The sequence below is a fragment of the Pyrus communis genome, chromosome 5 (genome assembly GCF_963583255.1).
Source record: "Pyrus communis chromosome 5, drPyrComm1.1, whole genome shotgun sequence".
Classification (NCBI taxonomy): domain Eukaryota; kingdom Viridiplantae; phylum Streptophyta; class Magnoliopsida; order Rosales; family Rosaceae; genus Pyrus; species Pyrus communis.
In genome coordinates, this window is record NC_084807.1 from 1211105 (window position 1) to 1238594 (window position 27490).

Consider the following 27490-nt stretch of genomic DNA (forward strand, 5'->3'; position numbering starts at 1 on the left):
TTTTTTTCTAGTCAAATTTGCTTTACTTTCTTCACAAGACTCTAAGGTTTCGTATTCAACTTAAATCCAATTTTTTAAACTTAAAATCACTTTTTAAATTATAAGCCTTAAAATTTTATTTAATATGACTATTTTTTAAAATTAAACTCAAGACTAATTTAAAAAATATATATTCTATTTCTTAAAACACCAAAAGTGAATTTAAAAAAATTTTAAACTTAAAATTCACTTTTTTTTTTCTCTCTCCTCTCGTCACACTCCGATTCTCTCTCTCCCCTTTTCTTCTCGGACGCTACTTCACTACTGAAATGTTCCGCAGCCAAGTCTTATTCTTTCTTCTCTCTCATCCTTCCCGTTTTTTCTTCTTTCTCTCTCCTCCAATCTAATACCTTCTTTTTCTTTCTCTCTCCCTGTCTATCACTTTCGATCCTCTCCGATCCTCTCCGATCCTCTATCACCTCTGATCCTCTCTCTTCTTTCTCTCTCCTCCAATCTTTTTTTACAAACAAGTTTTTAAGTTCTAAAGAAAATAGTTTTTAAGAAATGTTTTGAAAAATGATGAAATTTTTTCAGTAGGATACCCAACAAACCGTAAGATTCTCCAAATCGTCTCTATCAAGTTTTTGGAAAATGAGTTATATTTCACAGATCAAACTTAAAACTAAAATCGTCAATTTCGGCTTATCAGCACGATAATAATATCCTCAAATCTCAGTTACAAGTTTAATCCCAAAGACGCAACTCAGAATGTGGATAGGGGGAATGAGCTAGAATTCCCATGGCAAAGACAATAACTGCTACTCTAATCCTCATCAATGTCATCAACTGCATCAAAGTCGGAATCTTCGCTGGCCGGCTCACTCTCGGAGTCACTCGACACGTACCTAGTCTGCCTGCGATTCGCCCTCTGAGGTCTTGCTCTTGCTGCAACTGGAGCTTCACTTCTTTCTTCAATGGAAGGACTGTCCACCTTGTCATCACTTTCAGTCATCTCGTCTGCCAAACCAACTCTGCCAATCACAGAACCGCTTTTCGTGTTGAATGGTGATGCCCTCATCTTCCTCACTTTCGGCTCTGGTGAAGCCCTGGAACTCTCAGCAGGCTTCAACATTTCAGTTAAAAGCTTCTGGCCTGATGAAGTTTGAGGCTGCTTCTTGTTAGCTGCTGCGCCTCTCTTCTTTGCCGCCACAGGGGGTTTTGATGCTGCCACCTTTGGCTTTCCAGCCGCTTTTTTCCTACCCCCCTTTGGCGCAGCTGCTATTTCTTCTTCAAAATCATCGTCGCTGTCCATTTGCATGGCCACCTTTTTGTTAGCTCGTTTCTTCTGGACTGGTTCTTGTGGCACTTCAGTATCGTTGCCTGTCACAGTAAACTAAGTTAATCCACAACTTGCTGAGGAAACAAATAGTTATGCTGATTTCCTCATAAGCTAAAAATCGAAAAGGATTTAGGCTGATTTCTCTGGATAAGTAGTGAAATGTTATCACTACCTGCTGAATTTTCAGGAGACGAATCAAGGTTATAGGCAGCAAGTCTTTCTTTCAGTTCAAGCACTTCGTCGTCATCGTCATCACTCAAAACTACAGAGGATCTCACTTGCTGCATAACAAACATAAAACAATAAGTTCTGGCTTCTTGTGTACAGCAGTTTTGTTCCATTAAGAACGTTAAACAAAAAATTAAAAATATAAAACAGCAGCTCAGACCTTGTTGGCAGCAGGAGCTTTCTTTGGACCTGCTCCTCCTCTCTTTTTCACTACCTCGGGATCTTTCTCTGACAAAGCAAGCAGATGATATTATGACTAATGTAATCCGAAAATCCAGTGATGAAATAATATCTGTGGGCTATTTTAAAAGAAAGCTTTTAACTAATCGAGTGTTACCTATTTCCATCACAGAACTGGAAGCCTCTGCATTGTTGGCCTTCTTAGTAATTTTCCGTGGTTTAGGTGCTTGTTTAGCCTTAGAAGCAGGTACATTTTTCACTTGGGTTCTTGCTTTCTTTTTTGCCTCCTCTGCCAAAGCCTCACTTTTCTCCAGCTCCTGATATGAATGACAATATGTCAGACAAAGGACAAAAGAAAATTGAAGAAAAAAATTGTGAAATAGAATCAAATTTTAGCACATACATCAAGTTCCATTTCAAGAGCATCAAGATCCTTCAACCACAGTGACCTTGGTGTTGATTTTTTCAACTCATCAACCTCTGCATTGGCCTTATCCCTATCAGCCAATAGGGCCTGAACCCTCTCGATGGTCAAGGTCCCAATTGCCATGGATATTAGATACTCATAATCACTAATTCGTGCTCCCTTTTCAATGGCAGCCTCAGAGTTCTCTTCTACATCTTCTGTATTTTCAGTTGCCCCTGCAACTTCTGGTTCTAGGGCTTTGGTTTTCTTCGGAAAAGGAGTGAAACCTTTCTCTTGGAGCTCAAGGAATAGATCCGCTCTCTTTCTATTGCTCACAATGATCTCTCCATTTACAACACCAAGGATAAACCTAACCTTGTTCTCCAATTTTAACAGTTCCAACTCAAGGTTCTCCAATAGCACTTTCTGCATGCATAATAGAAAACCAGTTAACAGTCGTAACTCAGGCCAACAATATAAACACCTGTATACTGATGGGCACAAATGAAGTCACCTTTCTTTCCTCATAGAATTCAAGTCTCAGGTGAAAAAAGTCCTCAAGAACTGCAGAAAGAAAAAACAACAAACAGAAAGTCTGGTTATATAAATTGTACAAGCAGGAGTAGAAAGAAAAAAAGAACGTGCTGAAAAACTCATACTTTGTTCTGGAGTGTCATATTTCTTTATCACGCCTTTTCGATCAAACAGGTGCATATTACTCGTGCTTATGCTGGTGGTCAGCTTAAATTTCTTCAGCAAACCCTCTTGCTTGGCTGCCATCAGTTTCTCCTCACGTAAGTGGACTATGATGTCTACAGTACTGTGATCACTGTGCTGTGTGAAACCCTGGAGCATGCATAATTTCAATTAGGAACTGAATCATCTGGAACACATTTTAATCAAATATTGCAACTGTCAAGAAATTTAGGCGACTTTACCTCAATGAACGGATCCTTGGCTTTATCATTTCCTTCCGAGATGGACTCAAGGAATTCCTTATAATCTTGAGTCCACCTACGGATTGGCAACTCTGAAATCCTGAGTGACGTCTCACTGACTTCCTCTATGATCCCACAAGCAGTGTAGCTCACACCAGAATCCCTAACAGTTTTCTCAATGGTTCCAGTAAATCCTCTGTACCAGGGATCCATTGGCACCATTGCATCACCATCAAGCAAACGCCTCACATTTGCAACAATGTCTCTCGGGTTATAATTAGGAATGTATGAGCTCCACCCTGTCCCAATTCCTTCACTACCATTAACAAGCACTGTTGGAATAATCGGCACATACCTATACACAACACAAACCATTGTTAAACTAAGTACATTCATTCTCCATTTGTTATTCTAAAAGCAATGTTCTCATTCTACAGGGAAAAGTTAAAAATACCAAGTGGGTTCAATAGATTGCCCATCTTCATTCAAGTAGTCAAGAAGTCTGTCATCATCCTTTGAGAAAAGGAACCTTGTAATATGAGAAAGGCGAGTATATATATAACGAGCGCTTGCATGATCTTTGCCTCCCTAAAGTAGCAAAATACAGGTGTAAAGATATCGGAATAAAACATGAGGAGCTTAAATTTTATTAAATATTTGGCATGCATGGTTAATCTCACCAAGTTACGGGTTCCAAATTGACCATTTGGTTGAAGAAGATTGATATTATTGCTCCCCACAAAATCCTGTGCCATCCCAATAATAGTACTTGCAAGACTCTGCTCACCATGGTGGTAGGCAGAATGCTCAGACACATAACCAGAAAACTGGGCAACTTTTGCTTCCTTGACAAAGTTCCTCTTAAAAGAGCTAAAGAGAATCTTCCTTTGACCTGGCTTCAAGCCATCAACCATTGACGGAATAGACCTTTGCAGGTCTGCCATGGAAAACTGTATAAGTTCCTTGTGAACAAAGTCACTGTACTTAATAAGCTTCTCCTTCTGATCAAGATGTACTCCAGGCTGCAAATACAGAAAGTTCAACTGTCTCAATTAAAATTGATATAGAATAATCATTTCCCAAATACAAAAGAAAATTGTCATAACTTCCCACCTCAAACTGCCGAAGCCAATTCTTCCTCTCTTCTATTTTCTTTTTACTGAAAGCAAGCTCAATTGCCTCCCCATCATGCTCATCTATCCAAATAAAATCTTTCTTGTGCTGAGCAAGATTTTGAAAATAGTCCCTTCCTTCCTTAGACGTGCTTGTTCCCAACCCCTAAATGGACATAAGTGTAAGTAGAAGAATACGAATAAACTTCAGAAACATTGTACGATTTCTAGTATACCTCTACTTACATAAAGTGATCACAAACCTTATAATATTTTATGGACCAGCCACTTGCATTGCCCCTCAAATTTTCCTTCCATGCCTCATACTCAGGCATGGAGTAAAATGCAAGGGTATTCCCCCTTTTGTGCGTTGCCTGTACAGAAATAACACAACTTATAGTAGTCTTTCAAAAACAATCCATCACTTATGCTGAAGTTCTTAAGCAAACTAGCAAAGTCAAGTAAACCAACCTTGACAATCGGAGTTATGAACTCAACCAAAAAAGATGGAATTTTAAGCAGCGATGGCCAGAAGGAATGAATGAAATTGATAAGGAGACCCTTGATGTGGGAACCATCATGGTCCTATATAAACATAGAAATTAAGCTTCCATTAGTGATCAGAAAGAAAAAGATAGAAGATTGCACATAGAAATCCAAACAAGAATAAAACCAAAAGAAAAGAAGTTAAAGGCATTCAACCTGATCAGTCATAATCATCAGACTACCATATCTTAAAGACTTAAGACTGGTATACTCTTTATCTTGTTGCAGTCCAAGAATCCTCTTGATATTCTTAATTTCCTCATTATCCCTGACCTGAGTGGCACTAGCTTCTCTTACATTGAGCAGTTTACCTCTCAATGGAAAAACACCATAATGATCTCTACCCACAACAGCAAGCCCCGCCATCTGTTTACGATAGGTTCTGTTAATCTATTGCAGAAAGGAAGCCAAACAAATCAAGTAATTGTACCAATATTGTAAAACTTAAAAACTTACTGCAAGAGCCTTAGCCGAGTCTCCTTCTGTCAATATCAAAGTACACTTCTCAGAATTCTTCCCTCCAGCATAGTTAGCATCCTCAAGCTTGTTGATATTATGAACCCTCTCTGTTTTAGTTCCATCAGTTTTCTTCAGGTCTTTGTTCTGTTTAAAAGTTGCCCAAGAGAGAAGACTATCCACAATTCCAGACTTTGCAACTGCAAATTAATCAGCATACGAAAATCAAGATTAATTGTCTGAGTCTAGTATAGTTGAACAATTTGAAATACGGTTGCATTTGCATACCCTTATTTAAGAACGCTGGTGTAAGTTCACATTTAGATCCGAAACTATTTGGGCGTATCGTGAGAGTTTCCTTTGTTTGGGAATCAAATGCAGGGTTGTCAATAAGAGCATTGACAAAGACCCACAGATAATTCTTCACATTATGGGCTTTGAGGTTAGCATTCTTGTTCTTCTTATTTACAATATTCATCACATGGTTCGTGATCTGATCTGTTACGTAATTCACATGAGTTCCACCCTTGATTGTTGCAATTCCATTCACAAAACTGACCTGGTAAAAATAGAATTGAAAACTTGAGATTGACAATTCTAAAGTGTACAGAACATGGTAACTTCACTGATTCAAATAGTTTTGTTCAAACCTGTTGAAACTGCCCGTCGCTGAGACTCACGCAAATCTCCCACCTATCATTGACTTTCTCCGTCAACCTGTCAAATGAATAGACACAGTTAGCAAATCCCCAACACAAATAGAAAAAAAAAAAAAAGGAAGAACAAATCGGGACAAGAAGTGCAATTCATTACAAAAACCTTAGAAGGGGAGCATCTCTTGATTTTCCGGCAGATTGTAAGTAGAGGTCAACATAATCAAGAAATGACTTTACAGGGACCCTCGTTCCATTCAGATCAACCTTCACCGTCTTTCCGAGGCATCCGGCCAAGTCAATTACTCTTTTTTGCATCAACGCCACCACATCATCTTCCAGATGGGTCATATTAAACTTGGACAGGTCGGGCTTATATGTAACCCTGGTCCAATTCGCACTCTCTTTGCACTTTGTGATTACTGGCGCAGTTTTGTTCCCCATGTTGCTGGTGAACACCTGAAATCAGCAAGATCAGATTATTCAACTGATATAATGAATGAACACAATATCACTGCCAAATGCCTGCTGCAATGTTTGGTCAGGCAGAATTCGGAATCCATTTCAAACCCAGCGAAAAATGAATCATAACATTTTAGCATTTTGTTTTCCTTACCAACTAAAAGGATCTTATGGGAAACAAGGACATTATTTTTCATCGGAGAATCAAAGATAAGAATAAGACGAGAGAAAATCGGTTAAGGTGGTTTCAACAGGTGAACCAAACACTCATAGTTGCTCCGGTTAGAAGATGTGATTATGAGACAGAGACTAAGGGGAAAACGGGTAGAAGAAGACCTAAGAAGACTTGGAAAGTGACTATAAGAAAATACATAGAGCATGTGGAACTAACGGAAGAATTGGCGCAAAATCGAGTGTAATAACGTTGTCGGTGGGATAAGGGTTTCTATTTGTTGTTGTTGGAGTACACATCAAACGTAAAAAAAATTAGAGAATCCATAATTTTATACCTGCTTATACTTCTTCTGTCGCATTCCGTCCGCCGTCTCGATGATGAACTCGGTGGAGAAGATGTTCGTAAGCTTGGCGCCGTAGCCATTGCGTCCACCGGTGGTCTTCTTCACCGTATCGTCGTAATTGCTACTGGTCAGGAGGTGCCCGAAGATCAACTCCGGGACGTAGACCCTTTCCTCCTGGTGAATCTCGACAGGAACTCCAGCGCCGTTGTTGTAGACGCTGATGGAGTTCTGCTCGACGTCAATGGTGACTTTGACGGAGTCCATGGACGGATCTCGCTGTTTGTTATCGGCGGCGTTGACGAGAATTTCGTCGAAGATCTTGTACAGGCCGGGAACGTAGGTGATGGAACGGTTGACCATCTCGCCATTTTGGTAGACCCAGAGGTTCGAGGTGTGCTTCTCGATCGACCCGATGTAGGTATCGGGTCGGAGCAAGATATGCTCCAGCTGGCTCTTCTTCTGGTACATTTCTTCGATAGTCTTGCCTTTTCCGCCGCCATCGGTGGGGGCTGGGTGGTCGATGTTGGCGTTGTTACTGGTTTGGAGCGGGCGTTTCTTCTCGATCGCCATGGTTGGTGGCGTTTGGAGGAGGCGGATATTCTAGAGTGAGGAAATGAGTGAGGGGGAGAGAGGAATTAGGGATTTATGGGTGGGATGCAACGGTCGATTAGGTATTTGAATTCGAATTTCAAATGGAAGGATTTTGGGCGCGGTGTTTGAAATGTTTGAATGGGAAATCGGACGGATGGGGTTCGAGTTTGAAGAATCACGGTGGATGATGAAGGAGAAAGGGAATCTTATAGGAAGGCGTTGAATCTCAGTTGACTGAGTGGGTGCGTGCGATAATGGGATTTGTTTATGGACACTTTTTATCGATGGGATAATTCTCCACCATCATATTCTCATTTTCTTCCATCTCCTCCTCTTACGCATTATTTTTTGTCTTATTATCTTTATAAAAATATCAACATAAGATGTTGACGTATCTTAACCGTGACCCTTCAAATAGGAGAACATGAAAGGATAAAGAAATTAGGAGGATATAGAATCCTCCTCCATGGGATAAACATCAAGAAACTAAAGACTAGAGGTCTCAACAGCGTCTCTCACTAGAAAATGCGGGTAACACATAAATTTCGACAACGTCTCTCACTCGAAATGTACGTTAACTAGTTCATCAATTATAAAATTCATCTAACGATACATTTCGATTGGGTTAAGTGTTAAAACATATAGCTTTTCCCTTCTATTTCCCCCTCCCCAATTTCTCTCCAACCCTTGTTCATTGGGTTAAGTGTTAAAACCTTAAAAAAAAAACTCAAATTGCCCCAATATTTAGCCCAAAATTAGTGGCAGAGCCGACATTTGAGAGTGGAAAACAGAATGTGAAGCCCAAAACCCACGCTTAGACGTGCCAAACGCGCCAGCCCAGCACCCAGTTGGACCCCACCCACATAGGTGTGTCCCCCTCTTGTCGGGCGTAACAATGAGCCCAACGTCTCTTTTTTCTGATCCAATGGCCACAATTCAAATGGACCAACAGTCCAAATGTGTGTGTATGTGTGTATATATATATGTATATATATATATATTTGTTTTATATTTATAATTTCATTGAATTCAACAGCTGATATCTAATATGATCAAATCCAATGATATAAAAAAAGATCTAACATCCCAAATTTAAATTTAACGGCTAAAATAATTAAAAAAAATTATTTAACTCAAAATTCATCCAAATTTAGTGATTTTTCAATATTTATCGGAATCTAAATATTTTTAGGTTAAAATGTTTACAAATGTACATAATTTTTTATTTTATTTTAAATAGCCTAAATTTATTCTTTAATAACCTCATACTAAAAAAATTAGGCTAGAAGGGTTAGAGGAGAAAAGCTGGTTCTAGATTAAAACCTAAATTTTTTGGATTAAAAATTTTAGGTTTTACTCCAAAGGTTGGAGATGGTCTTATGGAGCCAAGCAGAGTGTGAGAATATGAAGGTCAAAGAGTTCCACATTGTTGAAATAAGAAATCTTGCAATGACTTATAAAAGGTTGGATTACCCCATATATTATAAATTGATTTTATAATAGAATCTCAACTTTCTTCACAAAGACGTCTACGAATTCATATAAAGAATGAGGGCTGGGAAAACTTTGCCATACCCTACAAGCATTAAGCCAATCCCTAAGAACATGAGTAGCATCTTCACATTCCTTTGCACGAGTGGAATGAAAATAGTTAGTAGTCAACCTCCTCTTTAGATCCTTGCTTATTAGCTAGGAGTAGGATTCTCTACTCTCCTAATTTCTCTACCCTTCTATCCCCTCCTATTTGAACAGTCACGGTTAAGTCACGTCAACATTTTATATTAATTTTTTATAGAGATAATAAGACAAAAAGTAATGTGTAAGAAGAGGTGAGGGAAAGGAATGTGAATAGGAGAGTAGAGAATTCTCCTCCTTAATTAATAGCTGAGCTCCATCTATAAACGTTTCCCAAGTAATGGAGGTCTCACCCAACATTGAAGAGGTCACATACAATTTTGGTTACACGTTTTGCCTACATTTTAATTTGGATCACCGTATATTTATTTTGAGAAATGTTAAGAGGCTTCTCAAAAAGTATGATTCTTTATGGATTATTACAATACCTGTTTTTGCAAGAACAACTTGTATGATATAAATTCACCACTATAATAACTTTCCGTACTAATAACGTAAAAACATATAAGAAAAAACTAACACGTATCCTTTTATTATTAGCACCTAAGAAGTCCCATGCAAAGTCTTTCACGCTTTCACCAATACTTTTCCCGCCGGAGACGACTAAAATAAATAAATACACAGAAAGGAGAAGGCATTAGATTAACTTGTTATTCTGGCTGACAACAATAACCTGAATCCACTGGAGTCCAATTCCGCTGTCTGGACGATGGCAACTACATCAACCTGAATCCATACTTGCGAGTACGTTTTTTCTTTCCCATCTCTCATCCACTTTGATTATTTTACGCTTTCTGTTTCTGTATCGTTGCTGAGAAAATTCAAGGAATTCACAAAGAAAATTGAAATTTCGACAATAACAGCCACAACAATTGAAATTCAGCGTACTTGAGGTTCTGTGATCTGTTTCTTATTGTCATTGATTTGTTGGTCTTACCTGATTAGATCATTAGAGAGAGAGAGAGAGTAATCTGAAGATCACAACTTCATGGTTGAATTTGTATTTAGGTATTTCCTGAATTTGTTTAGTATGGTTAACATTTTTGTTCGAATTAAGGGTTTTGATTTAGCTGTTTTGTTTTTAGATAAATTGTTAATTGGTTTAATCGTGGTGTGTTTATAGATTATCCATATGTTTGGTAACTACTCAGAATAACGGGATAGAATAACGTTAAATTAAATTTTGGTCTCATGTTCTTTAACCGCATTCAGTTTCGGTACAAAAACAACAAAGCCTTATCCCACTAATTGGGGTTGGCTGTATGAATCCATTACCAATGCAAAAAGCTAAGGACTTAAAGCTGAGCCTTGGTGTCATCTGCGAAAAGCATACACCGCGGGATACCATCTTGAATATGTCCGGTTACTTCATCGATTACCAATGCAAAAAGGTAAGGACTTAAAGCTAAGCGTTGGTGTAACCCTATGGTTATGGGAAAGCTTTCGGTGAATCAAAGAAGTATAGTTAGACTAGGGTGTACTGGTACTTAGGGTCAGCTGGAGCACTGGAGGTTTTGTTCATTTTGTTTACTTTTTTCTCAAGTCCCGAATGATGAATGATTTTACTCAATTGCTGTCTTTCGAAAACTATTAGAGGGGAGATCTTTGTATCTCAATTGCTTTCTTCAATTGGATTTGAATTTATAAGGACTTGGATTCAAAGTTATGAGAATTGGGTAGTGAGCTATTTGCTTGAAATCACTTTGGATACTGGAATGAAGTTGTGGTAGAGTTAATGTTTGGAATGACGTTGGCATTTGGAAATTTTGGAGTCAAAGTTAAGTATACACAGTTGTTCCATGTTCAATAAATCGAAGTTTTGACAATCTGTAATTAAGTTCAAGCTTAGTGGATTGTTCGTTATTATTCCTTAGCTTATATGAATCATGGACTTTTGTCCGAACGATTATGATTTGTGAGTTTCATGGCGAAGAAAAGACATATGAGTTTGGGCCTGATGCCCATCTCACTTAGTAAACACTAATACAGATGACATAATATTTTTCTTCTTCCTTTTGTTGGACACAACATCTTTCTGTACTCTAAAAAGTAAAAAAGCTTTAGTGAGAATTTTGTTTATCCTCTTCAGTCTTGAGGAGGAGGGAGGGGGAGCTTGACCTGTTTTGCTGAGTTTCCCAAAATATTTTTAAATACAGTTATCAAAAGCCGTAGAAAACAGTACTAGTCTGTTGTGTATTCAAGATTCTTAATTGGCAGCGTGTAATCAAGAGTCTTAATTGTCCCCATTTCATGTATTTTGTCTTACCAGATGGTTATCGTTTAAGTTTGTCTATCAGAGTATGATACTACCGTATTTTAGAAATGGCATCTCATGATCTTTTTGGTATTAAAATGTGATGTTTATATTATCTTTTGACAGGAAAGATTGCTTGAAATAGTCTGGGAACTTCATTCAGCTTAGAAATGGACAACGATAACGATTTCACTTTTTGCCAGGTAAGCGTTATATGTACATTTTGTTATCAAGAAAGCTATACCCTTGAAATATGCCTATTGATTCAATGCATCATCTGCAGTGGTTTGTGTTTCGGGGATATGATTGATAGTGGCTGAGTTTTTGTATGCCATAATTCCATATTGATGTAAGGTCTGTGTTATATGTTCAGGTTGGCCCACCAGGGATTCAGGATGATCATGAGACAAATAAGCTCACTTCAGATATAGAAAGTATTACCATAAATGATGGATTGTCAAATGGCACTAGTAGTAATGAGAATAGAGGTGTTCCGTGGCAAGGTGGTTTACCAGGAGGAGCCACTTTCAAAAAACAGGAAACAGTTGGTTCTTCGTCTGTCAGCGTCATTGATGCATCATCCATGAAAAAGAAATCTGAAGTTCCAAAGCAACTAAAATCAGGTGATGCTGGAAACTCAGTCAAGCCTGCAACTCGTGCTAAAGTACCTTTTGAGAAGGGATATAGCCAAATGGATTGGCTCAAACTGACTCGAACACATCCTGACCTTGCAGGTACTTAGTTAAAAAGTGCCTCAGCTGATATTGCTTCTCATCTGTCATAATTTTTCTTCTTCCTGTCACTATTTTTCTTGACCTTTTTTTTTTCATGTCATTTGTGTTCTGCTGGCTATGATGCATACATAATTTGTGATTTTTCTTTCTAGCACTGGTAAGTTTTTATTTGCGACTCTTGTCAAGAACAAAAGTTGTAAGGATATACCTTTAAACTTTGTGATAATCCCAAAGAATATACTTTCTTTTTATCTTTTGTAAAGCTTTTTCACTTTGTGGTAATCCTAAAGGCAATTATCAGAAGATATAAAGAAAATACCTTCAAACTTTGCCCAATGAAAGTATTCTAGCTCTACAAGTTCGTTGAGGTCCCTAAGTCATCCTTGTTGACAACACGTTTATGAATATTATGTACTCATAGAAAGCCTATTCGTCATGAATTTCTGATGCATGTTATTATAAGTTCAGGAAACAACTTGTGATATCTCTGGTATTTTCAAGTGCAGTAGTGATTATATCAGTGTTAGTTCTCAAGATTCAAATTGTGTCTCAGGCTTAAAGGGACAGTCAAATAAGAGGCTTATTTCACTGAATGAAGTTAAACAGCACCAAAAAGGAGATTCAATGTGGACTGTTCTAAAAGGCCGCGTGTACAATTTGTCTCCATACATAAGATTTCACCCGGGAGGTATGTACATGTTTTAGTCTGTTCAAGTTCAAATGTTAGCTGGAGTGAACTGTGTCATTCCAAGTGTGTATTGCTGACACCTTTCCTTGTAAACCCCAAAATTGTTAAAGTATTTATATCGGTAGGCATGCTTTATCGGGTTCTTGCAGTCTTCTTATTGAAGTTTTATTGCTCCACACCCCCAACTTAGCCGACAAAATTCAATTAATAGCATGAGGCATCTACGAGAAGTGCTACAAAAAATGAGGGCACTTTCTGTTTCTTCTAAATTTCTAATGAAGATTATCTATAAAAGGGATGTGGGCTATTGATTTCAAGTTTACTTGGCGGATGTGTGCCAACTCTGAGCTCGTTAATGACCTAGGAAGAGTAATAAGGTAGAAAGGCAAAGCGTTTGCATTTATAGGGCAATCTGATGTTAACCATATCATTTCTATATAAGCATTTTCAAATGCATTACCAATTCACCACCAATTTTATTAAATCCTTCATATTGCAATGGGCATAATTCTGTCACCAAAAAACTGCTGAGTGATGAGGTCTAACTACGAACCATAAATGAGACTTTGCGAGAGTTTCTGTATGTTATTTGGTTAGAACTACGACATACAAATCCTGTTTTTGACGATTTCTTTTTCTTCAGGTGTTGATATTCTAAAGAAGGCTGTGGGAAAAGACTGCACATCGTTATTCAGTATCCTTTTCTATACTTAATTGGTTATGTGTTGTTGAGTTTTATTGTTCTTAAGCCTTACGTCTCCATGAAAACAAGAGAATAGATTTGCTACCACCATACCATATTAAGTGTTTTGGAATGTGTTTTATTTTTGGGATCCGTGTAGTGGGTAGATTAAATCAAACTCTTCCAACGGCGCATAGAATGGATGGTGAGCAAATGTATTATCTACCAACAGAACTGCCCGTAAAACTTGTTATTACTAATGGAGTAGGATTGGGAAGGTTTTTCTCTTTTTCTTGTTCGCCAGAGAAATTTTGAATCATAACAAGCATTTCCAAAACTTGAACAGGAATGTCGGATTCTCTTGGTCTCGCTCATTCCAAGGAATGAGTTTAGGATTCCTGAAATCCGATTCAGCGAAGCAACGCAACCAAAAAGTGCCTGCAAATCAGCAATGTGTTTGGGATCATCTTCATTTTATTTTAAGCCTATTTTAAAGTGCTGTTAACAATTGCTCCTTATTACATTTCTTTAGATAAATACCATGCTTGGGTGAATGCTGAATTTTTACTCGAGAAATGTCTCGTTGGTACTTTAGACGATGGCGAAGGACAACATTCCAAACATTAGGAATCTGCGGCCCGCTCATCATACCGGCAGATTGGCACAGCAATTTATTTTCCAAATCAAAGTTCACATTATATTTATCATAACAATTTCATATAGGGATGTGCTATCGACACACCTTATTTTACTTCTCACACACCTTTTGTTAATTTCTATTCGTTGATTTTCTTCAATTCATCCGATCAGACAGTTAAAAATTAAAAAAATTATGATAAGTAAAATAAAATGTCTAGATATCACATCCCTTTTATATATTCATTTTAAAAGAAACACACCTTCTCATGCACTGTTGCACCATTTTGTCAAATTCATATTTTGTTGTATATTATCAATGCATAAGCATTAGAGATGTTCTTGCATGCTATGGAACTTTCCAATTCAATGAAAACTAATAACAATGATTTGAAAACTTTAAGTTTTGACCATAAAGACAAAATAAAAGATAAAGTGAACAGTACCAGAAACCTTTCGTTAAAGTCCCTTTATTTTACCATAAGCTACCAAAGAAAACTTCAGATCCTTCACAAATAAAGCGCTTAAGACTTTATCTTATCATAAGCTACCAAAGAAAACTTAAGATCCTTCATAACTAAAGCCCTGAAAACTTACTTTAATGTCCAAAACACTTCAAGCACCGTTTTAAAGAAAAATCACTAGATCCGGATATTATCCGTTACACAATCTCTAGATCCTTCATAACACACCTGCCCTCGTCAACGGCCAAATTCACAAAATGTCGGAATCATATTAACCGTTGCACAATCTCTATAACGATGTTGTAGTCTTATGGTGATTTAACTAAAAAAACTAGCAATTAAGCAACAGGGGAAACCTTAACTTCATCTAGGATAGGGCCACAAAGAGCTCCATAGTCCTTGGTGTGGTAGAAGGAGCTGAAGAACGTGATTCTGGTCCTGATTGAAACCGCTTTGAACCTGAAACTGGCCTTCTTGAACCCGCCTTTTCCTTTGGAGGCGAAGGGAACTTTGAGCGTTTCCTTGCCGGCAAATGCTTCAACCATCATTGATCCTTGGCAGCCGTTTCTTGCATCACCGACGGTGAATGAGAGGCTGTAGAGCTTGTTGGGAACTGTCCTGATAATCTGGGCTATGGCACTTTCTCTTCCCGCAACAAGCTCAACTGCGCCCTTTCCGACTGGAACATTGAAGTGATTGGAATCGATGAACTTTACGGCCTTGAGGGACTCGATGATCCAGCCGGGGAGCGGGGATGTCGCATCTAGTTGTTTCGGAGGGAGGAGTACACCATGGGAAGAGTTTAATAACCTATGGGGAGCCTCTTCAAAGCCAGGGTTTCTGACCAAATTATCTGCAAGAAACATTCAATGGTTTCAACAAAATAGCCTTGTTTTCTTTGTTAACTCCGATAAGCAACACATCCAACAAAAAACCACAGCATACAATTTAAAAACGAAAACGGTTAGTGTCAAGCTTTCTGTCTTTCCAAAGGTAAAAAACTGCAACTAGTTTACGTTTTTAGTAGACTGAACACTGAAATGGTTATCAATCGACCCCTTGACCGAAAAAGAGTTGGAAAAGCCACCCGTAATGATCTATATGCACAGTGGACAAGGAAACCCAGATCCGGATAACCGATATAACTATCAAGAAAGAACTTTGTGCAAAAGCTATGTTACAAAATAAATTGTCTCTGCAGGACGTCGTCTAAGCTTTGAGTAACGATTCTACGCCCTAAAACAATCAACCATGTCAATAAATCAGATCGGAGTTGGAAATTAGCTGCATAAGCATAGTTACCTCTAGTGGGGTACACAGGGAAAAGCTCCTTGATAGCAATGGCATCCAAGAGAGGGCCACAAGCAGGATCCTCTTGAACCCCAGGATTGTGAAAAGTCACTTTAACAGTTGCAGAAGTTGCTCTGAATCCCCAAGCGTAAGTGTCGCCGCCATTGCTGCTGTATAGGGTTTGCATAGGAAGGTCCCCTGCCTCGGGAGGCACCAAAACCCTCAAAACCTCCTCTTGGGCACAAGTCCTTGATGCCCCAAATGTTAGGGCATACAGAGAGCCTGGCTTGACTTTAAGGGTCTGGGAGATTGAGGCCTCATTACCAAGCCTCACAGCATGGACGCCATGAGCTACATTAAAGTACATTCCGCCGGGTTGCGGCCCGGCGGAAATGTACTCCACCAGGCCATCGATTTCCCACTTGGGCAGTGCATATTTGCCTACCAGAACTTTTTTCTTGAGGTTAGTTGGTTTTGGTGGCTCTTCAAAGTTGCCATTGGCCAAGAGTCCTGATTAAGATATGCAGATAAATAATAGATCAGAAAAGAGAGAGAGAGAGAGAGAGAGAGAGAGAGAGCTTACCATCCAGAGGCACAGATGCAGAAGCAGGATTAGTGAGTAGCAATGAGAATCCAAGCAAAAGTGAGAGCAACCCAGTAGCCATTTTCACCATTAGAATGGTAACAGATGAAAAAGAGAGAGAGAGAGAGAAGAAGAAGAAGAAGAAGGTGTTTGATGTGAGAGAGAGAGTGTGGAGGGCTCACATTTATATGGTGCGGAGGATAAGATAGGAAATGGGGAAGAAGGAAAGTTTTGCAGAAATCACGTTGAGACTCAGAAGGAGCTGCCACCTGGCAACGTCCTTTCAAAATTCAAAGCACCCCTCTCTTCCCTCTGTTGGGTTTGTCTGCTTGTCTGGATTCCGCAAACCCCATCTTTCTCCGTAATTCATGTTAGTGCTATTCCTGTAATTTTCACCTTTCCAATTCTCCATCTCAATCTCCTCCATTTCCGAATATCGAGTTTAAAACAAGAAGAGGGAAAATTACAAACGCATGTTGATAAACCAAGAACCGGCATAAGTTTCGCTAAATTGGCCAAAACAACGTAACATGTTCTACTAGAAAATGGTTAGCAAATGTGCCCATTTTTCAGATTCATTAAGCTAGCTTTGTCATTGTAAAGTCTCAACGTTTATGTCATCACACATCTATTTATGTCCGACTTTCATACCAAAATTATTAATGTAATGTTTTAAATTATTCAGTACGGAATTTTACGTTCTCAACATGAGTTTTAATTTTCTTTGTAAACATGAATAATAAGGTCGAGCTAAATGCGTAACGCTCCTCTTGTAGAAGACAATGCATACGTAGTGTGCATAGTGTGAATCTTCCTAAAAATTACCTTATTATTATGATTTTTCTAGTATCAAAATTAAGTGGACTTTTTAGTTTGTGACAAAATAATTGGAATTTTGGGTTTTTAGTTTATAAATTAAATGAGTATTGAGCTATATAAATCAAATTAGGTCAACTCAAATTTGATTAATTGGCGTCCAACGTACGAAATGCGGATACTAGAATTTTCCCAAATTAGTTGGCACTTGACAGGGGGCTTTTGTTTTCTTCAAAATTTTAATCAAAAGCCACAGAGGAGGAGGGGGGATTTTTTTTAGCTAGATTCTTTCAATGTAACGAAAACTAGTCCAATACATAAATGTAATAATATAATTAATTAAAAATTTTAAAAAATTAACTAATTATATTTTAACATTTAGTGTTCCGTGCAAAAATTTCCGTTCTGTTTTGTATGTGATATATCTCGTGGATCGCGGCGTTGCGTTGTATGATTGTACCATGTGATTCTGCTTCAGGAAAGTCTGACGAAAATGGCCTAGCAAAGATATGTCAGATTCTGTTTCTGCTAAATTAATTGTTTATTTGGTTACAACCTCTGCTAAATTAAACTAATCTCCAACCGTGTAGTCGCATTAATCAGCTTTTAAATTTATTTATCTTTGACCACTATTACTGCTTAATTACATTTTCCACACAAGTCATAACATTAACAACAAAAAGATGGAAAAAAGCAGCAGATCTATGAATGTTTTGGGCTCTACTTTTTGGAAAGAAAAAAAAAATTGTTTTGGGACCACTCATGCGTCATAGCATTATGGATGTATTGGAAGGACTGATGGGTCATGGAATACCCATGCCTTGATGACACTAAACGGTAATGGGACCTGTCAATATTAGTAATTGTTTGTTAGGACACGTTATACTGCTGTCCTCTTAAGAGAAATTTACGGAAAACAGGACTAACGGAATCACTATCAAGCAACATTTTAATGTACTAATATGTTGTCATGTGCAAAAGAATTTATTTATGATATTATATATTGGACTAAGACGCTATAATGATGATAAATTTATTTCACGTACGTAGTTCTCGTTTTGAAAACCTATCTTATGATTTTTATTTTGTTGTAAAAGTGTCCTTTTAGCGGGGGATTAGATACTAACAGCACATGATATGATATGCACATGTCCAAAGTGGATAGACTAAAAAAGAAAAGAGATTATATTCACAGACCTTAAATTACTTCTTTCACATCTTTTTAATTTTTTAATATTTTTTATACACCACTAATACTTGATAGAAAAATATTAAAAAATTAAAAAGATGTGGGAGGAGTAATTTAGGATGTGTGAATATGATCTCCCAAAAAAAATCACATTGTTATATCTAAATTGATTAAATCCAACTCTGAAAAAAGTTATAAGGGGAGAAAATTTGTGTGGATATTAGTTAATTGCTATATTAATTTAAACTTCTTCAATTTCCAAAAAAAAAAAAAAAAAAAAACTGCATTTTACACCTCTACTCTTAACTACTACATTTTCATTTTCTTCCCCTACCAACGAGGTGCTCTCTTTTTTCCATGCCAAAACTCTAGATCTACAAAAAATTTAATCGTCGGCCTCTTGATCTGGCTTTAGAGTCGATGGCATCCCCTCTTCCTCTTTTCCTAGCCTTCATCTTTCCTCTTCTCATAGATTGTTGCAGATCTTTTTTTTTTTTTTTTTTTCATTTTGGAATTTCCATCAATAAGTGACTCTTCTGTGAGTTATTTGTAAAGGCTTTTGACTTTGTATTGGTGTGCTATCACCTTCTGTTGGGTCTACTTCACTTTTTTGGTAACTTTGATGATGGTGTTGAGCAAAAACATTCATGTTGGTATGGGAACGACTTGGTTCGTAGTCAGTTCCTCTTCTAAATTGTCGATGCTTTTAACAAAGCGTGTGCCCTCTTATTCATTATATTGCACTTTTTTGCATAGAATTTCTTACATGCTAATTATTCGCAAAGTGTTTGGTTATTTCATTAGGAATAGAGTTCTTTGGGTTTCGGAGTGCCATCTCAGTTTTTTGATTTTCGGTGTGGATGATTTCAAGATTTGGATGTGTTACTTTGCTTATTCTCGGGCATACCTCGCCCTCAAATGCACCAATACGATGACAAATAGTTTGACCCATTTAGCCTTTTATATTTTGTTGAAGTCTCTTTGGATTAAGGACATCTTGAATGTCACATCCCGACCCGGGTGGGACCACTTCCCGGGCCCGCTCCACCACCATAGCACGATATTGTCCGCTTTGGGCTTACCATTCCCTCACGGTTTTGTTTTTGGGAACTCACGAGCAACTTCCCAGTGGGTCACCCATCATGGGATTGCTCTAGCCCCCTTCTCGCTTAACTTCGGAGTTCCTACGGAACCCGAAGCCAGTGAGCTCCCAAAAGGCCTCGTGCTAAGTAGGGATGGGATATACATATAAGGATCATTCCCCTGGACGATGTGGGATGTCACATTGAACGTTATCAAATGTCATATTTGAAATTAATTTGCAGCGATTGTTTTATTATGATCAACTTTTCAAAGGTAAGAAACCTAGTTTATTTATTTATTTATTTCTTTTTATTTTAAGAAAACAATGAACAAACCCTTCTCCTATGTTGGAATGACTTCTAAGTTGGAATACCCTTCTCCTCCTATGAAAAGAGAAAAAGAGAAGAAAAAGTGTAACAACCAAATTATGGAGGTTGATAATTGAGATTAGGTTTGTACCCTAGTCTGCATGCCCTGCATAAATAAGTAAATGAATACACATCAAAATTTCAAAATTCAGTGAGGCCTTAACGGTGGTAACGACCTATACGCTTTACATTTAATCTAGTGAGGCCTTAAGTAACAACATTTTTCATTTCAGAGAAATATTAACGAGACTCTTTTAAAGTGAGATTTTCTCTAAATTTCCTAGCACTTCACAGTTTAGTATTAATTCCCGTGGCAACACTAGTATAAAATATTGTGCCGGAAAATATGAGATGACAAAAAATCTATAGAAAATCTCATTTTTAAGATAATTTCCTTAACATATCTCTTTCAAGAAAAACTACACAAAATAAAAGGAAGCTAGATTACATTTAATTCTCACGTGCATGTTGGGAGAGAGGTGTTTGAAATTTCCTTCCTGGAAACTGGAAGGCTCAGTTTCCTCTCCATGAATCCGTTATGAACAGTTAGGTGTTGACAGTTAACGTACACGTACGCCTTACATTCTTTAACCTTCCCTTTTGTATTATAAACTTTTAGGTAAGCAAATGTGGTCAATTTAATATTGTTCGTATGATCGTCTTCTTACACTTGAGTTTCGTAAATTATAATAGTGTATAACATAAATCGCCTTCCAAAGAAAACAAAAACATAAAACCTTCAGGTAAATTAGTTTTCAAGTAAAAAAAAATCTAATGGTTTAACATATTGTCAAATAGTACCATTGTTCAAACTCACATTGTCATAATTAGGTTATTAATTTAATACAAAATCACCCTTGTCGTAATTAGTTGCTACCAATGAGCTTGACATTTTAGTTATCAGTAAGTACGGTTACGGAAAAGCATAGCCCTAAACCAGTCTTATCACCAAATTTACTTACGTAAACACACTATTCTAAAAATCTCCGCCTAGCATCATCTGGGCCCTGCTTAGACACTAGACAATTGGGCACTGCTCCGATTAATGCATAAACGTTTGAAAATTAAGAAAGGGTGCTTAGACCTGAAGAGGCACCCGCCTAGACTGCTTAGTCACCTGCCTAATCCGCCCAGCGCCCGCTTAGGTTGCGACTCACTTAGATAGAAGATAGGTAACTTTCATTTTGTATTTTATTTTTTTTCAATAAATTGCAAGAGACTTGCGGAATAGATAAATGAACAAACATTATATGTTTGTTCCCCATGTTGTCATTATGTTCCAATACTTCATTGTATATATGTCATTTTATCTTTTATGATTAATATATATATATATATTTTTTTTAATATAAATAGACACTTATTTACACGAAATATAATAGATTTACTTAAATCCGTCTAGATGCCCGCCTAGACCCCGCCTAGGTGCTAGGCCCTAATCCCCTGCCCGACTAGCGCCTAGCGTCTTTTAGAACTTTGCCTAATTAAACATGAGCGGCTTGTTATGTGTTTGCATGTAACTGTTTATTAGGGATATTTTATTTCGTTTTAACTTTTTTTTTAACTAAAAACTTAATTTGGTAATTATTATCAGTTTAAAAAAAATGAAAAATGAAAACAAATGGAATTCACTCCATGAATTTGTTCCAAGTGTGTAGTATTCACATGTTTGTCTTTCCTGACATGATGAAATTCTCTTCATGTGTGGCCCCTAAAGACATGGTCTCACATAAGGAGGCTAGGCGTGTAGGAAATCTCACATCGGGAGTTTAACATAACAATTTACAGCTTGTAATTGCATGGTTTCATTCGTAATTACATGTCTTTAAAGACAAAGCCTCACTCATTTTGAGCTAGTAGGTGCCTATGCTGAGGATAAATTCTCTAAAACATAACAAATATAGGTCGTGATCGATTGAGGTTAACATGCATATTCATCAATCTAACACTATTTTTTTTTAATCAAGTCATCAATCTAACACTATATATAACTCATTATTGGAGTCCATAATTAATAAACATGTCATGTATTCATTTTGTTGGGGTGTTCTCGTGTCTTAGAAGACATAACGTTGTTTTCTCCATCAACCTTGAACAGTAGCCGAGTATGTGGGAGGAAACAATGACAAGCTAAGCACATGATATATAAACATTATAGTTTGAAGAATTGCCTAATGTTAAATATGTTCTGTTTTCATGAGCCGAACCCATCAAGATTTTTCTGAAACTTGTGTGATTTCAACCCTTAATTTTTTTGAGACTTCACCTGGAAAAAGGTTGGTTTCTTATATTACTCTCTATATATAGAGACATTTGTGATCGTTTAATTCTTAACTTAATAGTTGCATATTCGATGCTTCATATTCATTCTTTATATACCGCAATAAATATAAAGTTTTTGAGAAGGATAATTTTAAAAGATTAAAATTTAAATTAAATTTATAAACTAAATGTGTCATAAATAGAAATTTAACATGTTAATCAATATTTAAACAATAATTTAATTATCAAGGTTCACATAATTTAATTTGTAAAATTTAATTAAAAAATTTAGCCCTTAACAATATCTTTTTCAAGAAAAAAATCTTAAAATATTCTGACACCCATGGGATACCTGCATGGTCATTGTTATGATCCTCCTCACACTTTATTGATTTGTACGCTGCATGCCACGTGCATAGTCGGTGTGAAAATATATAAAAAAATTATACGGCTTGTCGTTTATATTGCCTTGTTGCTTTCCAAATACAAGTCATCTCCATTATACTAAACAAAAACTAATGAAAATAGTTTAAAAACTTTGAGTTTTAACGATAAGGACAAAATAAAGGGTAAAATGAATAGTATCAAGTTTGACTTTTTAGTGTAAAAATATAATTTTTCGTTAAAGTGAACAGTATTACGAGCTTTTGGTTAAAACTCTCTTATACTAACACAGCGGAAAAAGATTGTGGAAAAAAAATTTCAATATGCTGTGAATATGGACTGAATACAATATTGCATTTTGTATTTGGAGAAAATTGTCTTTTTATAACGTGTCTTTTCAAATTGTATAATACTAAAAGTTGGTATATTTCCAGTATGGTCCGAATCATGTGACCTCAGCCCCTCTCCGATATTACACGCAATCCAATGGTTCAAATTATACAACAGCCCTACCATGAACGTGAAAAATGGTATAAGAGTAATTGTGATGTATATATATGGGCCCATACATATGAATATATATATATAAGCACCCTTGACCCAACTAATAATTATGGTACCTCACGCGTTTAGATTGACTCCATATTACAAGCAGCACTCTCATATAAATATACATAATTTTTTACATTTATTTTATATGGTACATTTCGTAATATATTTCAAAGATTCGAACAGTTTATATTTGAGTATCTCATTCATTGATCAACCTTACAAAAGATTAGATAAATCTAAAATTATTAAGACATTTATTTATACTAAAAAAAATAAACAAATACGGTTATATAAAAAAACATTGAGTTTCCAAACAATAATTTGATTTTTGGATTTGGATGATTTTTAATAGAAATCATCTTTAAAGTAAAACACAAAAGATAAACGATTGAGTCGTTAAAATACATTATATAATAAAATTTTTAAAAATGTATATCAAAAGCGTGTGTCTTTAAATTCTACCAAACGAACATCAAGTGATCCGACAAGCGTTTGTTGCTAGCATTGCTCTCTTTGAGCTGCACTACGCGTTAAAGAGCGCGACTGTCTCTTTACAATAAGCTGACATACATGATTTAGCTACTTTTGGTTGTTTCTTGGTGTGCATTGGGCCAAAATGGTTTGGACCTACCCACGCCTATTAGCCCACCAACTATATTAATGGGCTAGTACTCAGTCCAGCCCACTAGTTTATTGGTTTCAAGGTCCAGTTTTTATTTCCCAATAACTTTTTTCAAATATTATTTTTACATTTTTTGTCATATAGAGAAAACTAATTTGACTAGTTCTGTGGGATTGGCTCCACAAATTTGACTATTTCTTTAAACCTTTTCAAATGTTTCAACTATACTCTACGCGTTTTGACAAGTTATGGTCCAACATTTGCTAGAGGTCGAAATCATTGCACTTGCATGGGAACTTCCCTCAAATTTACACACAGATAAGTGACATTACTTTTTTTATACTAATTTTTTTACACAACTTTTTATTCATGTGTTTTATAGTATTTTAACGATCCGAACATTCTATTTTTTAGAACATCATTCATAGATCACATTTAAAAAAATTAAGACAAATTCAAAATCATTAAAAACATTTATTTGTAGTGAAGAAAATGGACTTGGTTTCCTAAACCCTTAAATCCAATTGTCACATGATTTTAGATTTGGGTGAGGTTTGGTAGAGATGGTTTTTGAGGAAAGACCTAAAAGATAGACGGTTTAGATTGTTGAAATACATTACGGAGTAGACCCTGTAAAAATGTGTGTCAAAAGTTATGTAAAACAAGTGGTGTCACGAAGCCGTCCTTATATATATATATATGAATGTATTAAACCTTACTTTCTTCATTCTTCCAAAAAACTTTTGCAAGACAGAAAGCATGTCTGGTGCATTTGAGGTGGATAAGGATGGCAATTTGGTATTCCATCAAAATCAAAATAGTGAACCTGATGACTTCCAACAATTTCAGAAACAGTTCAATTCTTCAATGCAATGGGGAGTGGCCTTATCTGTTGGTAAGCATCCTCAAACTGTAGCATCTTCATAAAACTGCAGGCAGGTAACAAATGTTTAGAAAAAATATGACGTTTCTGCTTTCTACTTGCTGCAAACATGGTTTCAGATGTTAATGAAAAATTCGTGTTTCGGATCAACCTGCCGAACACGAAAATGGCTTTAACACGTCTATGTAAATCTTGTAACTCGTAAAACACGAGATGAGCTATTTATAATTGCAGGTGAAACAACAGCTTTTAAGTCTTTAACCCATTTATTTAACATAAATATTAGTTCATATGTAATTTTGTATTTACGAACATTAAACGGCTAATCTTGTAAAACGTTTGATAATCGTGTCATGTTCGGGTTTGAAAAATTGACATGGTTAATGATCGGGTGATGAACACAACCAGGAATTCACATTTCTATCTATCTCTGATCGTAGCCCAAATAACCACGTAAAAACTGGATTATTTGTACGATTGTTATTTTATATCTTAATATCATCACTGCTATAAGTTTTATGTAAGTTTGTTCTTAACTGTACATCTTTTTTTCAGTTTCTGGTTTGGTGGTGACCATTGCAATTGTAGCCATCGTATATGCCATCATTGATTGCTTGAAAAAGACCGGAAGCGCTATTCCGGCATATGCCCGGATAGCGAACGGTTACAGTAGTATCGACAAGTCTTTGAATATAAATCATTCATCCGACGATGTAGCCATCGACTTAACACCCGAATTGCAACAAGTTCGAAGCTCACGAGTTGAGTTTCCGACGGTAAAGGGGTTTCTTAGCAACATGGCAAGGGAGAAGCCGGTAGCCTTTTCACCCAAGCAACTTGCAGAATACACAGATAACTACTCCACCATATTGGGTTCAGGTGGCTTTGGAGTTGTCTTCAAAGGGATTTTCCCACATGGAGTGCAAGTCGCTGTCAAGGTGCTTACAAACACTAGGGATAAGATAGTTGAAGATCAATTCATGGCGGAAGTTGGCACCTTGGGAAGAACTTACCACATGAATTTGGTAAAACTATACGGCTTCTGCTTTGACCATGAAATGCGAGCACTTGTGTATGAGTACATGGAGAATGGATCACTTGACAAGTTCTTGTTTAGTGAGCATAGAGAAATAGATTTGGAGAAGCTGCACAATATCGCAGTCCAAACAGCAAAAGGGTTGGCTTACCTGCATGAGGAGTGTGAGCAAAGAATCATTCACTATGATATTAAGCCTGGGAATGTGCTTCTCGATAAGAATTTGACTCCAAAGGTTGCGGATTTTGGACTTGCCAAGCTTTGCAACAGAGGAAGTAGTCAAATGTTGTTAACTAAGGGAAGAGGGACACCGGGATATGCAGCGCCAGAGATGTGGAAGCCTTTTCCGGTGACTCAAAAGTGCGATGTTTACAGTTTTGGTATGCTTCTCTTTGAGATTGTTGGAAGGAGGAGAAATTTTGATGAGGATGTAAGTGAGTCACGCGAATGGCTTCCAAGGTGGATCTGGAACATGTTTGACAACAATAAATTAGAAGAGGCGCTGTCCTTTTGTGGGATTGAAGAACAAGACAGAGAAAAAGCAGAGAGGATTATTATGGTAGCTCTGCTGTGCATTCAGCATTCACCGGAAGCAAGGCCTCTCATGAGCAATGTAGTGCAGATGTTGGAAGGAGATAAGGAAATTGCTTCACCGCCTTCTCCTTTCCAGCATTTGGAGTCACCGCAAGGAAATTTAACACAAGATAGTGGAACAGATGAAGACTGGAGTTCTTCTGCATCAGGCACAAAGACTTATGAACAATCCGAGCGCCATTCTAATACTGCTGTGCAGAACAAACGTGAAATTGAGCTAGCTACTGTTTAACAGGTAAAGAGATCGATGGTTGCGCATTTAAGTCAAAAGAACAAATATTATTGTTGGTTTTGACACTTCAGTGAAATGATTTCATTTATTGTTGTTGAATGTAATGTAGTTACTGTAAAACAGGTATTCTCATTTTTCTGGTTTTTGTATACCAAAAGGTTGCCATAAAAGTTGAAGATACTTCATGATGGTATTTCGATTCATCTTTGCTTATAGAAGTGAAGAAATTTTGTAGACCTAGTTAAGTTTAAATATCGATACAAGTTAATAATTATATTATCTCTAGAGCATGTTAAATGCAGTATAAGATCCACCTATTTCGTTTGGATAGGACGAATTAAGACAAGTTGCTAGCTAAATATGAGTGGAACATCTAGGTACCAGTTCTGCAGCTGGTGGATCTCCTTCAACTTCTTCCAAGGACGCGTAACCAAGTTGTGTGGCAGCCCCTCGCAGAAATGTCCGATAGTCCTGCACCCGATAGGATTTATATCTGCTGAGCTGCAGTCATACTCTGCAGGAAAAAGCAAAGAGTAGTTAAACATAAACTAGTAGGCGGATCAAGATTAACTAGTAAAACAAGACCGTTATTTAAATGGATTTGTCGTTAAATTCCAATAACAATTAGACCGACGAGACATGCATAGATACATGAACACATGGGGAGAAGGAAGGAAATTCGAAGGACAATTTGTACTTCGTACTGTGGTTGTTTTCCCGTTACTAAATGAAGCAACAACAGCAGTGCGGAAACAGCGCCATCAATGGAAACGTGTTGCATCAGCTTTGTTTTGACTTGTTCATCCCCGCTTGCAATATCTGCATGTAAGAGTGGATCGCAAATGAATGATATTGCTAATATTCAAAGGACGAAACTTAAACTGTTTCCAGCAGGCAAAAAAGAAGAAGAAACTCTCAGTCATTCACCGAGGCTTGTATTCTTCATGTGGTTCAATGTGAATGTTTGGGATGAGCAATCTTAGACTAATCCTCAGTCCTCACCTCTTTTCTTTCTCTCATGATAATGGGATGAAGGGAGCATATTTTACTCAGTAATCAGTATCAGTACGTCATGCATCTCGATCCTCGTAATAA

At 37.0% G+C, this 27490-nt stretch overlaps 4 protein-coding genes across 4 annotated transcripts; 2 read left to right on the forward strand and 2 right to left on the reverse strand.

Moving 5' to 3' along the window:
• Nucleotides 1-605: 605 nt before the first annotated feature.
• LOC137735065 (DNA topoisomerase 2-like) lies at nucleotides 606-7406 on the reverse strand. The gene is made up of 19 exons (XM_068474434.1): nucleotides 6809-7406; nucleotides 6004-6296; nucleotides 5835-5901; nucleotides 5473-5743; nucleotides 5185-5384; nucleotides 4885-5094; nucleotides 4654-4767; nucleotides 4446-4556; nucleotides 4184-4348; nucleotides 3751-4092; nucleotides 3525-3658; nucleotides 3071-3425; nucleotides 2792-2978; nucleotides 2647-2696; nucleotides 2130-2558; nucleotides 1884-2043; nucleotides 1707-1774; nucleotides 1491-1599; nucleotides 606-1359 (listed from the first exon to the last, which is right to left on the reverse strand). The coding sequence occupies exons 1-19, from the start codon at nucleotides 7385-7387 to the stop codon at nucleotides 803-805; spliced, it is 4401 nt and encodes a 1466-aa protein (XP_068330535.1). The 5' UTR covers nucleotides 7388-7406; the 3' UTR covers nucleotides 606-802.
• A 2249-nt stretch (nucleotides 7407-9655) lies between these two features.
• Nucleotides 9656-14174, forward strand: LOC137733143 (cytochrome b5 domain-containing protein RLF-like). Its single transcript, XM_068472302.1, has 6 exons — nucleotides 9656-9787; nucleotides 11424-11500; nucleotides 11671-12031; nucleotides 12585-12719; nucleotides 13363-13413; nucleotides 13934-14174. Exons 2-6 carry the CDS (start codon nucleotides 11468-11470, stop codon nucleotides 14026-14028), a joined length of 675 nt encoding a protein of 224 aa, XP_068328403.1. The 5' UTR covers nucleotides 9656-9787; nucleotides 11424-11467; the 3' UTR covers nucleotides 14029-14174.
• Nucleotides 14175-14553: 379 nt separating this feature from the next.
• Nucleotides 14554-16727, reverse strand: LOC137734853 (protein TEEBE-like). Its single transcript, XM_068474160.1, has 3 exons — nucleotides 16375-16727; nucleotides 15804-16301; nucleotides 14554-15354 (listed from the first exon to the last, which is right to left on the reverse strand). Exons 1-3 carry the CDS (start codon nucleotides 16463-16465, stop codon nucleotides 14840-14842), a joined length of 1104 nt encoding a protein of 367 aa, XP_068330261.1. The 5' UTR covers nucleotides 16466-16727; the 3' UTR covers nucleotides 14554-14839.
• Nucleotides 16728-24372: 7645 nt separating this feature from the next.
• Nucleotides 24373-27382, forward strand: LOC137735003 (rust resistance kinase Lr10-like). The gene is made up of 2 exons (XM_068474354.1): nucleotides 24373-24545; nucleotides 25089-27382. The coding sequence occupies exons 1-2, from the start codon at nucleotides 24410-24412 to the stop codon at nucleotides 26393-26395; spliced, it is 1443 nt and encodes a 480-aa protein (XP_068330455.1). The 5' UTR covers nucleotides 24373-24409; the 3' UTR covers nucleotides 26396-27382.
• The last annotated feature ends 108 nt before the right edge of the window (nucleotides 27383-27490 follow it).

Coding starts and splice junctions, on each gene's coding strand:
- LOC137735065 (XM_068474434.1), bottom strand. CDS start 7,387: ATGGCGATCGAGAAGAAACGCCCGCTCCAAACCAGTAACAACGCCAAC. Junction 3,426..3,524: donor CAATCTATTGAACCCACTTG/GTATTTTTAACT, acceptor TGTTGTGTATAG/GTATGTGCCGATTATTCCAA. Junction 2,044..2,129: donor CTCTTGAAATGGAACTTGAT/GTATGTGCTAAA, acceptor CATTCATATCAG/GAGCTGGAGAAAAGTGAGGC.
- LOC137733143 (XM_068472302.1), top strand. CDS start 11,468: ATGGACAACGATAACGATTTCACTTTTTGCCAG. Junction 11,501..11,670: donor ACGATTTCACTTTTTGCCAG/GTAAGCGTTATA, acceptor TTATATGTTCAG/GTTGGCCCACCAGGGATTCA. Junction 12,032..12,584: donor AACACATCCTGACCTTGCAG/GTACTTAGTTAA, acceptor ATTGTGTCTCAG/GCTTAAAGGGACAGTCAAAT.
- LOC137734853 (XM_068474160.1), bottom strand. CDS start 16,465: ATGGTGAAAATGGCTACTGGGTTGCTCTCACTTTTGCTTGGATTCTCA. Junction 16,302..16,374: donor TGCATCTGTGCCTCTGGATG/GTAAGCTCTCTC, acceptor TATCTTAATCAG/GACTCTTGGCCAATGGCAAC. Junction 15,355..15,803: donor CCCTGTGTACCCCACTAGAG/GTAACTATGCTT, acceptor TGTTTCTTGCAG/ATAATTTGGTCAGAAACCCT.
- LOC137735003 (XM_068474354.1), top strand. CDS start 24,410: ATGTCTGGTGCATTTGAGGTGGATAAGGATGGCAATTTGGTATTCCAT. Junction 24,546..25,088: donor GGGAGTGGCCTTATCTGTTG/GTAAGCATCCTC, acceptor TCTTTTTTTCAG/TTTCTGGTTTGGTGGTGACC.